The 12,927-nt window shown below is 44.2% G+C and overlaps 1 protein-coding gene across 1 annotated transcript in view; it reads right to left on the reverse strand.

The window, feature by feature from the left end:
- ephb3a (eph receptor B3a) overlaps positions 1-12,927 on the reverse strand; it is a 37,721-nt gene that overhangs the window by 15,202 nt on the left and 9,592 nt on the right. The window contains exons 3-5 of the mRNA XM_032531672.1: positions 12,085-12,757; positions 9,881-10,036; positions 196-531 (exon numbers count right to left, since the gene is read on the reverse strand). Coding sequence (XP_032387563.1) covers positions 196-531; positions 9,881-10,036; positions 12,085-12,757 — 1,165 coding nt within the window. The remainder of the gene's footprint in view (positions 1-195; positions 532-9,880; positions 10,037-12,084; positions 12,758-12,927) is intronic.

Raw genomic sequence — 12,927 nt, forward strand, 5'->3', positions numbered from 1 at the left:
ACTGAATCCCCATGCAGCCCACACAAATAGACTGGTTAACCTGGAAATCTCCCGGTATTTCTGATAGCCAATCCATGTCTGGGATCCACTAACCAGCCTGTTTCATCGTGATGTTAAGTGGTATTGATCGAAACAGCTCTATGAATTAACTTGGCTTGTTGACACATCCAATGACATTGATCTTCTTCTACTAACCGGCTTGGTTGGTGGTGATGTTGACAGTGGAGTAGCTGGGTGAGATGGGATTTTTCCCAGAAACCCCGTTGACAGCCTGCACCTCAAAGCTGTAGCGGGTGTGAGCCTGCAGATTCCTCACCACCACCTTCCTCTGCCTCAGACCCAGCCTGCGAGGAGCGATGTCCACGTTGTCGTCGCAGCGTGTACAGGGGCTCCGGTCCCGCAGGCATTTCTTACACACCACGTTATATACGAGGTCGCTTCTCCCGCCCGTGTCTTCGGGTTCTTCCCACTCCAAGGACAACGAGGTCTCGTTCACGCTGGATATAACGTTGCGGGGCGCAGAGGGGATTGCTGCTCAAACATAAACGTAGGTGTTTTAAAAGGTGGGCAGGCAGAATGGAAAAACACACACAACTGAGGCTTTAGTCATATTCCCTATGCAGTGCTTACATTATCCTCCCAATGGTGAAATAAATGTTTTAATATCTCTATAAAAAGCAACAAAATGAAGTATTCCATGTACAGAAATAGGAAAAGAGTGTAATCCTATTCTTTTCATAAAATTGCTTTACATGCCCCACACAAATCCTCAGGATGGAGCCAAGGACATGGGAAACATGTAAAAACATTAAAACAAGGAAAAATTCATCCTTGTGCAAATGAATAAATCAACATATGCAGAAACCGGAGGATAAATACAACTTGTCATGCACAAGCAGAACACCACTGTTCATCACTAAGTAATGCTCCTTTATGAAAAGCACAATCCTATTCTGCTATACACTGTAACTCCTATGCATAAACCCTCTTGGTGCTCGTGAAACTTGGCTAATCCTCTCTTGATAGAAATTCATGTTCTTGTCTCAGTATAACCCAAGGCCACCACGGTTCAATAAGAAGGCGTGCCCCGGCTGAATAATGGTCTGGTCTTTTTAAAGAGTTCAGGATCTTTTTTTTTTTTTTCTTTGCAACTTTCTTTTTTTCGAGAACATTTTAAAATCCCCCGTAAGAGCGAGAAAAACTGAAAAACACAAACCCTCTTTTTACTTTCATTCGCTGTGTATTCTCAAGTAAAAGGAAATGGCAATAGCTAGTTAGTTTAAATTTTGGAAAATTGTTTCCTTCTCTGCAAAACAAAACGGACACAACAAAAAATCAGATACAAAATTTTTAACAAAAAAAGTGTAAACTAACTACTTGTGCCTCTAAAGCCAGGTGCTAAAACTATAAGTAGCCTTGTTCGACCGTTTTTCCTTTTTTTTTGGGGGCCGAAATTTTTCTCCGGTTTTCGGAATTTTAAAAAAAAAGCATTAGCGTGGAAAAAATGAAAACCAGGGGAAAACTATTCACTCCCACAAAATTTTTAATGTTTAAGAAAAATAGAAGAAAAGACAAAAAATTTACCCCCAAAAAAATACTTACTAAAGGGCAAAACAAACAAAAGTCTCATATCATATGTCCCTTTTGAATATGATTCAACTCTTTTTATAGAGAAAGGAAAATGGTTGGTAGGGCTTTTAAAAATGATCTAGGGGCAGGAATTTACTTGAAATGGGGTGCGAGGGTGGGTGGCTTTCCAGAATGGTCCCTCCCCCTTTTTCCCTCTTTTGTTCACCAAAAAGTAAACTTTACCTTTCTCACAAGTCCATCTTTTTTCCCGTTTTTGTTTGGGACAAATTTTTGCCCGCTCCACTAAATTTCCCTGGCAAAAACCTCTACCCTCTCTTTACAAAGCACCCCCACTTTAGGTTTCCCTTTTTGGAGTTGCCAACGTTGTTGTGGCCTTTTTGAAAGGTAAATCCCTTTTCCCGGCTCCCGCTGTTCAGCAAGATACTGGAAAATGAGCCCCCTCTTCGGGGCATTTCATTTCCTTTTTTGGGTGCCAGGAGGGGTTTTAAAGCAAAACAAATTTATTGGGAGCATTGGTTTATTCCCGGGGTTGTTTTTCAGGAAATTCGGATCTTTTGGTTTTTCAAATGGAGCGGCCTATGTTCACAATGGCCATTTCCTCTAGAAGAATGTCCGAAGAGAGGGGATCATCCAGCCTTTCCTGGGTTTTTGAAAAGTGGGGAACGAAGCAGTTTCCCACTGTTTTGTTTGCCTTTCCCCTACTCCTCCGCATGGCTTTAGGGGGGACGTTTCAAAATGAAGTCCACTTTCCTTTGAGCCAAAAATGGGTTTAAAACGATTTCCAACCCTTTCTGAGAGCCTCCTTTTGTCTTTTTTTTTGGTCCCACAAAATTAGTTCCCCTGGTTTTACCAAACCCTATTTGGCGGACGCTCCTCTTCCCCCAAAAAAACAAAGAAGTCCGTTTTGAAGGGATCTGTAACCCAAACCATTAACATTTCAATGTGGGCCCGGCCCCACATTAAAGGCAAATTAAAAAGAAATCCATCGCTTGTTCTCCTTTCTTTCCCCGTTTTTTTTGGAAAAAGGACCAAAGCAGTCCTACCGCAGTAGGGAAAGGGGGTGAGGATTCCCCGTTCCCGTTTGGAGGTCTGCCATTCCTGTTCCCTTTACTGGGCCGCCCCTGAATTTTTTGAAATTTGACACTTGACGAAAATATTTAGCAACGTTCGGTTTATTTCCCCGGGGATCCAAAAACCCCTTTGACTTATCCATTTAAAGGTGAAACCCTTTTCCCTTTATGCTGAAATTTTCATGGAAAGAGCCATTTTCATGATGGTTTTATGATGATCCTTAGGGGGTTTTTCATGGGGTTTCTGAAAGCAGGGAGAGATGCCCTTTTTTTCCCTTTCCCCCACCCTTGGGGTCCTCCTTTATCAAGAAAAAACATCCATTGACCGCAGGTTTTCTCTGGAAAGGGAAATTTACTTCCCCTTTACAGGGCTTTTTCCTCTGGATTAAAACTTTCTTTTTAAGGCCTTATGATTTATGCCCGGGGGTCTTCTCTCTCCTTCACAAACCCATACCTGTTTTGGCCCTTTTTTTGACAAAAGCCGGAGGGGAAGGGCCACTGCTTGGTGGCCTTGTAACCCTGAAGAAAAACCCTTTACAAGCGGTTGGAGACTTTAAATTGCTCCTTAGTCTGTACATTTTTAGGTCGGAAACCCCCTTTTTACCCTTTAGGGGGGCCAATCTGGGTTTCTGTGACATTTTTCACCGGTGGGGGAAGTTTTTTTCTCCCTGAAAAATGAGGTCCTGTAAACCAAATTTTATGGCAAATTTGCTTGCCCTTACCCCCTTTTAAGGGAGATAGCCCGGGTTTTTATCAGGGTTTGGGGCTTTTCTCCAGGCTTGGTGTTGTGCTGAACTACCTTTTGTATCTGTTTTACAAAACGGGGTGGAAACGCGTTGGGGTTTATTTATGTAGCCCAAAAACCAAATTTGGGTCACCAGAAGTACTCGTCAATGTCCAACCAAGCTCCTCCTTCGGGGTTTTTGCTCCCCTACAAATGAAACAACAGCACTGTCAACCCAAACTGGGGATAGTTGTGACCTTTTCCCCCGGGGGGCTACCTGGACTTTGCCTAAGGGGTGCAATGAAAAATTTCCCCTTTTCACTTAAATGGGCCCCAAATTGGGAAAATTGGCCATTTCCTTTTGGGGGCTTTCATCCGGAAAAAGTGGTGAAGCTCCTTTTTCCCCCACGAGTTTCCCCCGTCAGGTGGGACTAGCAACGAGGTATGTTTTTTCTCTCCAAATTTTCAAGATGCTTTTTTCCGCTCCCCCCACGTTTGGGTGTAGATCCCCCCCGGAGGGGGTTATCCCCAAATTTTTACCATGCTTTCACCTTTTTTTTTTTTAGAAACCTTTACCGTGAGCGGAAAGGGAAAAATGGGCCCCCGGGGCAAAAAAAAAGGGGCCCCATGGATTTTTATGCCCGACGTGGGTTTTCGGGTGACTTTCAGGGAAAACAAAAATTAAAAAGGGGGGGATTCCCAAAGGCCCCAAAGGATTTAAGGCTCTTTCCCCTTTTGGAAACGTTGAAAAAAGGGCGAAAAAGCCTTTACCTATTGCACCCAATGGAGGGTTTTACTCTTTTAAACACCGTTTTGTTGTTTTCCCCAAAAAACTTGGGCAGTCTTTTTGGGCCACCCGTAAACCCCAGGTTTCTGACCTCCTTTGGGAAATGAAAGCTTCAAACATTTGTTGCTGTGCTTGTAACCCGTCTCCCATAGAAAACCTTTAGATGAAAAAATGAGCCAAGGGGAAAAAAGGTTTTTAATTTTCCTTGGCCAAAAAGCTTCAACCAAAAGTTTTCGCATCCCCGGTGATGGGGTGGGGCCCCCAAAAAAAAATGTACCCTTTATGCGAAATTTTTTGGGTCGGGGGTGAATTTTCCCTCCTTCCACCCGAAAAACGTAGATGTCTCTGTCAACTCCGGGCCCCTGGGAAAGATGAAAAATCTTTTCTATGTCGCACATTTTAAACATGTTTTGGCCCCCCTGAATCTCATAAAAAAACCCCCGTCAGATTTTAAATTTGGTTTTGGGCCTGTCAAACAAGTGGTTTTTTGTAGTTCCCTTGTCTTAGCTGAGAATCAAAAAAACACGGAGCTTTCCCGGTTTTTTTTGGGTGTTTGCTCCTTGGGGGGGTTTTTCCCTTTTTTTGCCTTTCCCTTTTTCCCTTTTTTGGAATCTCCCCCGGCACCCCCCTTTTAAAAACTTAAATTAAAGTCCCTTTAAGTAGTGTTCCTTTAGGTCTCATCCTTTAGTAACCTTTTTAAAGGGGAAATGAGCCGAAAAGGCTAGTTTCCTTGTCAGGGAGGGAATCTCCCTTTTAAAAGGGGGCGGCATTTCATAAAGGCCATGAGTGTTCTTTTGGAAAGGTCCCCTAAATATTCAAAAACAGAATTCATCTTTAGACCTGTCTTTTCGTTCTCCCCGGATCCTTTAAATTTAGACTCAAGAACCCCTTTAAAGGCACGATGGAGCAATAGTTGGGGCTCTTTGACAGCAACCTCTGTGGCAAAAAGTTTTTTTATGCTGGGGGGGGTCAAGATGAGGTGGTGGGATCCCACAAAACTCCAAACCCCCGTCTGTGCGGCTGCAAAAGGGGTCTTTCTCCTCCCCCAAAATTTCCTGCCGTTGGGGCCCCTTTCCTTGAGCAGGGGTTTTCCCAAAAGACCAAACCACAAATCTAGCGGGGTGGAAATTTTATCGGCCCAGGGGATAGATGGGGTTTCCCCCGCCTTGCAGACACAGGTAGGGAATTTTTTTTCGATTCACTGGTATGCAAACTTTTCTGTAAGCCAAAAGGGGCTATTTAGAGTTTTAATTTACCAATTTTTCTTAGACCGGGGCCCCCTTTTATGCCACTATTCGTCCCTTCCAAACATTTTTTTTTTAAAATTTTGTTTACAGGAGGTTTTTTACTTTTAAGGTCCGGGTGACATCTTTTTCAATGAAAAAAAAAATAAATCTGGGTGGCGACAGGGGATAAAAAACTTTTTAGTGGCTGGATTGTGATGGGGAAACCCATAATGGCATAAAAAGAAATGGGTTTGGGAAAATTTTGTCCTCATTTTCCCCAAAATTTAAATGACCCTTGTCAAAACGGGGCATTTTTGGGACCATGGTTTTATTAACGGGGTGTGGCTTTAAATTTTAAAATGTCTATGGAAAGGTTGGGTGTTTAACCCGTGCAGGTTTTAATGAGGGGTCGGGGACGGCATCTTTTGCATATGGCCTATCTTGAGGCAAACCCTAACACGTCTTTTTTTTCACATATTTTTCCCTCCTTTATCCAAAAAATTATCTTTAACCAGGGGCAGCTGTGGGAAACGTGTTTGTTGTCTTGACAGAAAAAACCTGGTTTAAACCGTCCTTTAGTGCCTTTGGTTTTCAATATTTGAAAATGTCCTTTTTTTTGCAGGACACTGGATTTGTCCTATTATCTTTGGGGGGTTTTTTGTAGGGGACTTGAGGGGCGAAGGGCTTAAAAAAATGTTTTTCGGGTTCCCGCAATTTTCTGGGTTCCCTTTTAAAAATGAAAGTAACAAAAACCGGAACCTGGAAATTCCGCTTGGGCTTTCTGGGCTTGGGACATGGCGGTTCCATCGGGCAGCTGCCCAGTCCTTTTAACTTTTGAGGGTTTTGATTTTCTTCAAACGTTTAAAAAAGTCAAGGCTTTGACCCGGGGGGTAGGTTTTTTGACCCCGGGAAAAAATCAAAAAATTTTTTAAACCCCCCCGCTCTTTGGACTGGATCTTGGCCATTTGCCGTTTTCCCTAAAAACCCCTTTTATAGTGAAGGGCCGTATCTGTGGTTTTAGACGGTTCCATGAAACTTTTTAGGCCTATCAACCCTTTCTGTAAAAAATGGGCCCTCCCCGTGTCTTTTCCCGGTGGGCCCCCCCCAAATTTTTTTCTCAAAAAATGAAATTATCTCTGAAAATTTTTTCTGTCTAAAGGTGTATGAATGAAAACCTTCCCCCTCCCTTTAAATGAACGGGTTTACCAGTAAAATTCCCGGGAAAAATTTTTAGGCATTGGGAGGCTGTTTTTGGGGTATTGTGGGGCCCTTTCAAACCCCTTGAGCAAGTACAAACCAAACTGCTGTGGAGGGGTAATGCGGGGGGGAAAATTAGTAGCGCTGCATGAAGCTGGCGTAACAGGTTTTCTTGGTGACAGCGGCTTTCGGGGGCATGACCGCTGGGTTTAAAAGGTTGCGGGTGACAAACTGGGGGTAACAGGTTGCTGGATGACAAACTGGCGTTACGGGGGCGGTAAGCTGGCGTTTACAGGTTTTGGTGAAACCCCGGCTTTAAAGGGGGGTGGGGGCAGCTGGCGTTACAGGTTTCGGATGACCCTGGGTTACAGGTTTTGCATGACGTGGCGTAAAAAGGTTTCGGATGCCCTGGGTAACATTTTTTGGATGAACGGGTGGCGTTAAGGTTTTCTGGGTGACAGCTTTGGGGTTTTCGGGTTTCTGGAATTTACAGTGGCTTAAAGGTTGTGGGGTGAAGTTTTCCCTTACAGGTTGGGGGATGACAAACTGGCGTAAAAAGGTTGTGGATGACAGGGCTTTTCCCAAATCGCTGGGGGCCCCAGGGTTTAAAACCCTTTTTGGGTTTTATCAGGGGGCTCCACCCAGACTCCAGCAATACTTCCCGTTGGGAAACTTCCAATCTAGCCCCGGCCCCTTAACATCCTTTTCTGCGTTTAGTCTCTCCCCTTTCCCCCTTTTAGTTCAAGTTTTTTTTTCTGCCCGTTGTTTTGGAGTGAATCCTTTCTTTCGTTTTTCCTCTTTTCAGGAAACCCCCTCATCCCCGCTTCTTTTGCTGCTAACTCTGTCAGTCAGCCCCTTTTTGTGCTACAATGGAGCTCATGGGGGGTTGGCTTGATTTACGCCGGTTTTTTTACGAGGGTAGGTGTAAACCAAAGATAGAGCGGGCAAGGCTCTTTTAAGGGGCTTTAAAAATGTTGGTTTTTTCAGTTTCCCCTGTTGAAATCTCCCCTCTATCCTGCATCCGTTATAGGCAATTTTTAACAAGTTTTTTCACTGCCCCACGGCCCCAATACGGCTTGTTTTCCCCGGGGGAAAAAGGGGTGCTCTAATTTCCACAAAAAATTTTTAAGACATTGTCCCCAGCGGTTTCCAAGGGGTCCCTTTTGGCTGCAAATTTAAATCCTCGGTAAATCCCTTTTTTGCGCTCTCTGGCCTTGCGTGCTTGGGTTTTCCCCTGGGTTCCCTAAAGGGTGAATGAGCCCCTTTTCTCCTTTTTTTGAGCCCTTTTTTTCTGAAATGCAAGCATTTTTTCTGTGTTTTCCCCTGGCGCCCCAAACGGCGAAATTTTCCTCTTCGGACCTGAAAATTTTTGTTTCCCGGGGCTTAGTCCCCAAAATGGTTTTTGGGAGATATCCAGATGCTTCTTTGTGAGTGAGTTTTACAACCTTTGACCAAACCTCAATCCTGTTTCAGTCTCGTTCATTTCCATCAGGACCCCCTTTTTGGGCTGATAGGTAACTCTTTTCCCGTAGCGTCCCCGGGGAATATGGGCTGGTCTTTATTAACTGATGATTCAGGAATCTTTTTGTTTTCTTTGCAACATTCCTTTTTAAAAGATTGGGAAAATCTTGAATCCCGTTTGAGGGTGAGAAAAACATAAAAAAAACAACACCTTCCCCTTTACCCTTCACTTCCCTGTAGTTCTCTCCAAATGGGCAGGCTAAGGGAATATGCTACTGTTAGCTTTAAATTGGGAAAAATTTTATTCTCTAATCTCTGCAAAACTACAAAACGGTACACAACAAGTAACTCAGACTACAAAAGTTGTAACATAAATGAAGTGTAAAACTAACATACCTTGTGCCTCTAACAGCCAGGTGCTAAACTATATTATGTATGCCTTCGTTCGACCGCTTTTTTCCTTTTCGTTTGTGGCCGTACATTTTACTTCCGGTTTTCGGAACTTTCAAAATAAAAGCATTAGCGTCGGAAAATGACAACCAGAGAAACACTATTTACAAGTGCTGCGTTTTGAGTGAAGTGTTTGAAACCTGGATGAAGCACGATAACCGCAAAGGGAGGCAAAAAAGATTGGTTTAGCGAACATGCTTTTTACAGTGGAGGAAGAGAGGGGCACTCCCTCTTAGCTTCCAGCGGGAGAGAGATAATCTAACCTGTCTCATAGCAGCGAGAGAAATGTGGAAGAGGAGGGGAGGCTCTCAGGCCATCAGCTCTCTTGTCGGCTAAGACTGCCTCTCCTCTGAATTCAGCTCCTCAGCCGGCTTGCCCTGAGCCATGTTTCACTCGCCCTGTCCTTTATAATTAGGCACACATAGTTCAGAGTGGAGGCTCTTCTAATTGGACACCCATCTAAAACACACACAGAGTCCAAGCTGCCGGCCATTGACTGGCTGAGCCTGTCTTCCAACACAAAGCACAGGCTGGTTGGCACAAGCTCTGACAGCCCGTGGGGACAGATCTGTCAGGCCTGTGTGTGTGTGTGTGTGTGTGTTTGCGTGTTTAGTCAGAGGTGGTGCTTGAGTCCCGGCCCGCCTGTCTGTGTGCGCTGGTCAATGTCAGAGTCCACAGTGTTCCTGTGACGAGAATCTGGGCAAGACAGTTGCGAGCCCTGTGTGTCATTTAACACGGCGAAAGTCCCCTGGGGGGTGAATTTGCACGGTCAAAGCTCTCCATCAGTACCACTGCTGGGAAACTTCTCTCAGAAGCCCGTCCATGCAGAACACAGCACCAGACCAGACTGGTTAACACCAAACGGACAATTTCCATTTGAAATATGGATTAACACCTGAGGGAAATGTCTGTCTCTTTAGCTACTAAATACTCCACTATGTGCACCAGCTAGTTGCTAATTTTGTCTGTCGTCTGTTTGGTGCTGAGCAGGTAGTATAAAGTTTTTAGAGCTTTTTTATTGAAAACTATAATATTATTTTTGTTAATTACAATTTCAACCAAATAAATACAGTTTTCTATTCTATCATTGGTTAGATGCTTTTAGTAGATAGCAGAAAATAATTTCACTACACATTGTACAGTGTATGATTGTGTATGTGACAAATAAACGTGATACATTTGACAAACAAACACAGAGGATATGGATGCTGATTTTTTAGTAAAAAAATACATTTAGATTTTAGTTGGGCTTTAAACACAATGATAAATGCCATCTGGCACTTATGATTTGCCGAATGTTACTTCTACTCCCCTCGATTTTTCTCAGCATAATACCATTTGAGGATTTTAGCCTGTGCAGTGGAGGATGACTTACTGGTGCAGGCCGTGTCAGGAGGGTCGCTGTCAGCGCGGTAGAAACCATTCTGGCAGAGACAAATATTGGCTCCTCGTGCACTGGTGCGACTGTTGGCTGGGCAGGGAACACAGGATCCCTCCCCAAATTTGGATTTAAAGGTCCCAGGGATGCAAGCTGGATGGGCGGGAGAGAAAACAAAAAGGACAATAAGAACATAACACAACTACTGTGTGCGCTTGTCACTTATCTTAAAGACAAGAGGCTGTCACATCTGTCACAGAACAATAACTGTTCCTCTGAAGTATCTGCAAAAGCTCAAGATTTATGCTAAAAATGTTGATAGGTATGTGAGAGATGTCAAACATTAAGCATAAGGTCTTATCTATATATTTGCATGTGCTCTTTCATTTTCACTCTCTCCGCAGGTGACATTAATCTACCCAAAAGGGAGTTGGGATGAAAGCTAAGTTTCATTTTGAAGAGAAGGGAAAGGAGGATGAAGATAGACTGCTGACAGGAGATAGCTGTTGTCAAACAAACAAGGATGGAGAATGCTTCTGAGAAAAGGAATACACTCTCAACCCATCAATCAGTGTCAGTTGCATCCTCAGATCTTCAAACCACATGGTTAATACAAACAAGGCCTCCACATGCATGCAAAACAACTTCATTATTAGCCAATAAATCAATTCAAATGAAGGGACATCAAATCAGACGTAAATTAGCTGAGGAGGGTTATCAGAAAAGTATACAAAGTGCGGTAATCTTAGACGATGTGTCCAAGCGATTGATTTGAATTCCAAAGTGTCACGCTAAAGGTTGGCTGATATTGAGTCTTAAGGATAAACCAGCATAAGCCCACACTAAAGAAGGATTCAGATAAAGGGGATTAACAGCAAAAGGTCTGGATATATCAGCCTCCAGAGCCCCACATTTTACTGTTTGCCACATTCCTAACTGGTGGTATAAAAGTGGGGTCTCTGGGAAACATCTGTCCCGTCAGCGTGAGGGCTCATAAAACCCAGCCAGTGAGACAGAGAGTGTGATTAACTAGTTAGGATAAGTGGTCTTCCCGTTTGAACTCAAGTTCCACCCTAATTTCCAACAATGGCACTTTTAGGAAAATCAGCACTACTAATGGCCCAGCATTGTAGCCATAACACTGTGCAATAAAAAGCCAAAGACGATAAGATGAAAATGTATTTTTTTTCTCTCGTAATTCACAGAGACCTTTAGGCTCTACACTCTCTGATTTATTTTTCTTCTATTACACAGTGCATCATAATTTTCTTTTATTTGTTTGTTTTCCTCGCCTCTTTTCGAGAGGGCGCTGAATCACCCCACTGTCTTGCTTCAATCCATTAACCTCTTTGGAGGGCACGATGATTCTCCTGTTTTCGATACACTAATGTTTTTCTCTCCCCATCTATTGTCTCTCCTCTTCTTTGATCCTCTTTTTTTCCACCTTCTCTCTATCTGCAGTGTTTGGCTGCGAGCGTGTGGCCAGACTTAGGTAAGAAATGAAATGTCTGAGTGATTAATGTTAGCGTGGCAGTGTTGGCTCACGTTGGTCTGAATGGTGTTAATGAGTGTTGCCGCCTGTAGATTAACTAACGGAAGGCTGTGGAGGAAATTACACTTCCTCATCGCAACCACTGGCTGAAGCCCTCGAGAGCTTTTCATCAAGCATTGGCGGCAAGCTTTTAACCTTGAGCCGCCAAATGGCAACGAATGAGCTCTCCAACACATGTTAGACACTATGTCTCACGCCCAGGTGAGAGGAAGCTTCGCTTATCTGTCTTTGACTTCCTGCAGCCCCCTCCCTTTTCCCTTCTTCTCCTTTTGGCTGCTGTTACCATTCCATCGTTGGCAATTCACACCTTTTAACTCACACTATCTCTCTTTTATTTTTTAATATCTCTTTTCTCTGTACTCCAGACAGCATTCCCTTCTACTATCTGCATTTTCCTTGCACAAATCTATTGGCTCTCTATTCTGTGCCTTCCCGCTATCTTTCTCTCCCGTCCTGCTCTCGCAATATTTGTATGCTGCTGCTCTCTGCAACACCTCATTAATTCATACTCGCCTCCACCCTCCTTCACCCTCTTTCAGGAGCCACACAATAAATGCAGAGAAGAGGGCACAGACTGAGGTGACTTGCACTGAGCATATAAAGGAGGTTTGTTTAAATAAAAGTACAAATGTCTGATAAAAACACATACCCTGGCACTGGGTGCCATCAGCAGAAGGTTCAAAGCCTGCGACGCAGGTGCACGAGCCCACGGGAACCATCCATTCGCCGTCCCCGTTGCAGTACAACTTCAGAGGGACGGACACCTCCATAGCGTTGGTCACACATGCCCCAGGAGCAATTACTAAGGAAGTGGCTTCTGCCCCTGTAGCAGTCTCAGGGAAGACAGCAAAATTTGCAATAGTGGTGGAGCACTTCTTGAAGAAAACCCTGACTGAGATGAGAGACATGCAGGCGCCCAGATCCTGGAACGCCAGGTAGAAGCCGGCCTTGGAGAGAGGGCCAAAGCTGCGCACTTTGGTGTTGATCCTGCCCGCCTCCAGGAGAGAGAAACTCTCATCTGGGGCAATAGTATCCACCTTCACATAGGGGTTCTCCCTCCACAGAGGGCTGGCGTCTGTAGCTGTGTCCCCCTCTGACTCGTAGTAAAACAGATTAAAGGTCTCTTTGCAGGAGCCGGGGATGTTGGGAATGCTGGCACAGTCACGGACAGAGAATTTCAGCTCCACGTAGACGCGCAGCACGCCCTTGCGGGGGATAAAGTCCGTCCTGAGCCAGTTGTTCTGGTTGGGCTGTCGGACATTACACACCTGGTAGGTTCTGATTGGGCTCATGGAGTCGTCGTAGCCGCTAACCTCCTCCCACTGTGGAAACAACAGAGAGACACTGTGACAAAGGAAGAGATGACAGCAGTGAAACTGGACCAACAATGTTCTGTAAGCACTGTGGGCAATCGATAAAGACAAAGCAGAGAAGAATCTATTGCTTTTATTTATACGACAACAGTTCTGTTTGTCATTTAGACAACTTAGCT

The sequence above is a fragment of the Etheostoma spectabile genome, chromosome 12, assembly GCF_008692095.1.
Source record: "Etheostoma spectabile isolate EspeVRDwgs_2016 chromosome 12, UIUC_Espe_1.0, whole genome shotgun sequence".
Taxonomy (NCBI): Eukaryota; Metazoa; Chordata; class Actinopteri; order Perciformes; family Percidae; genus Etheostoma; species Etheostoma spectabile.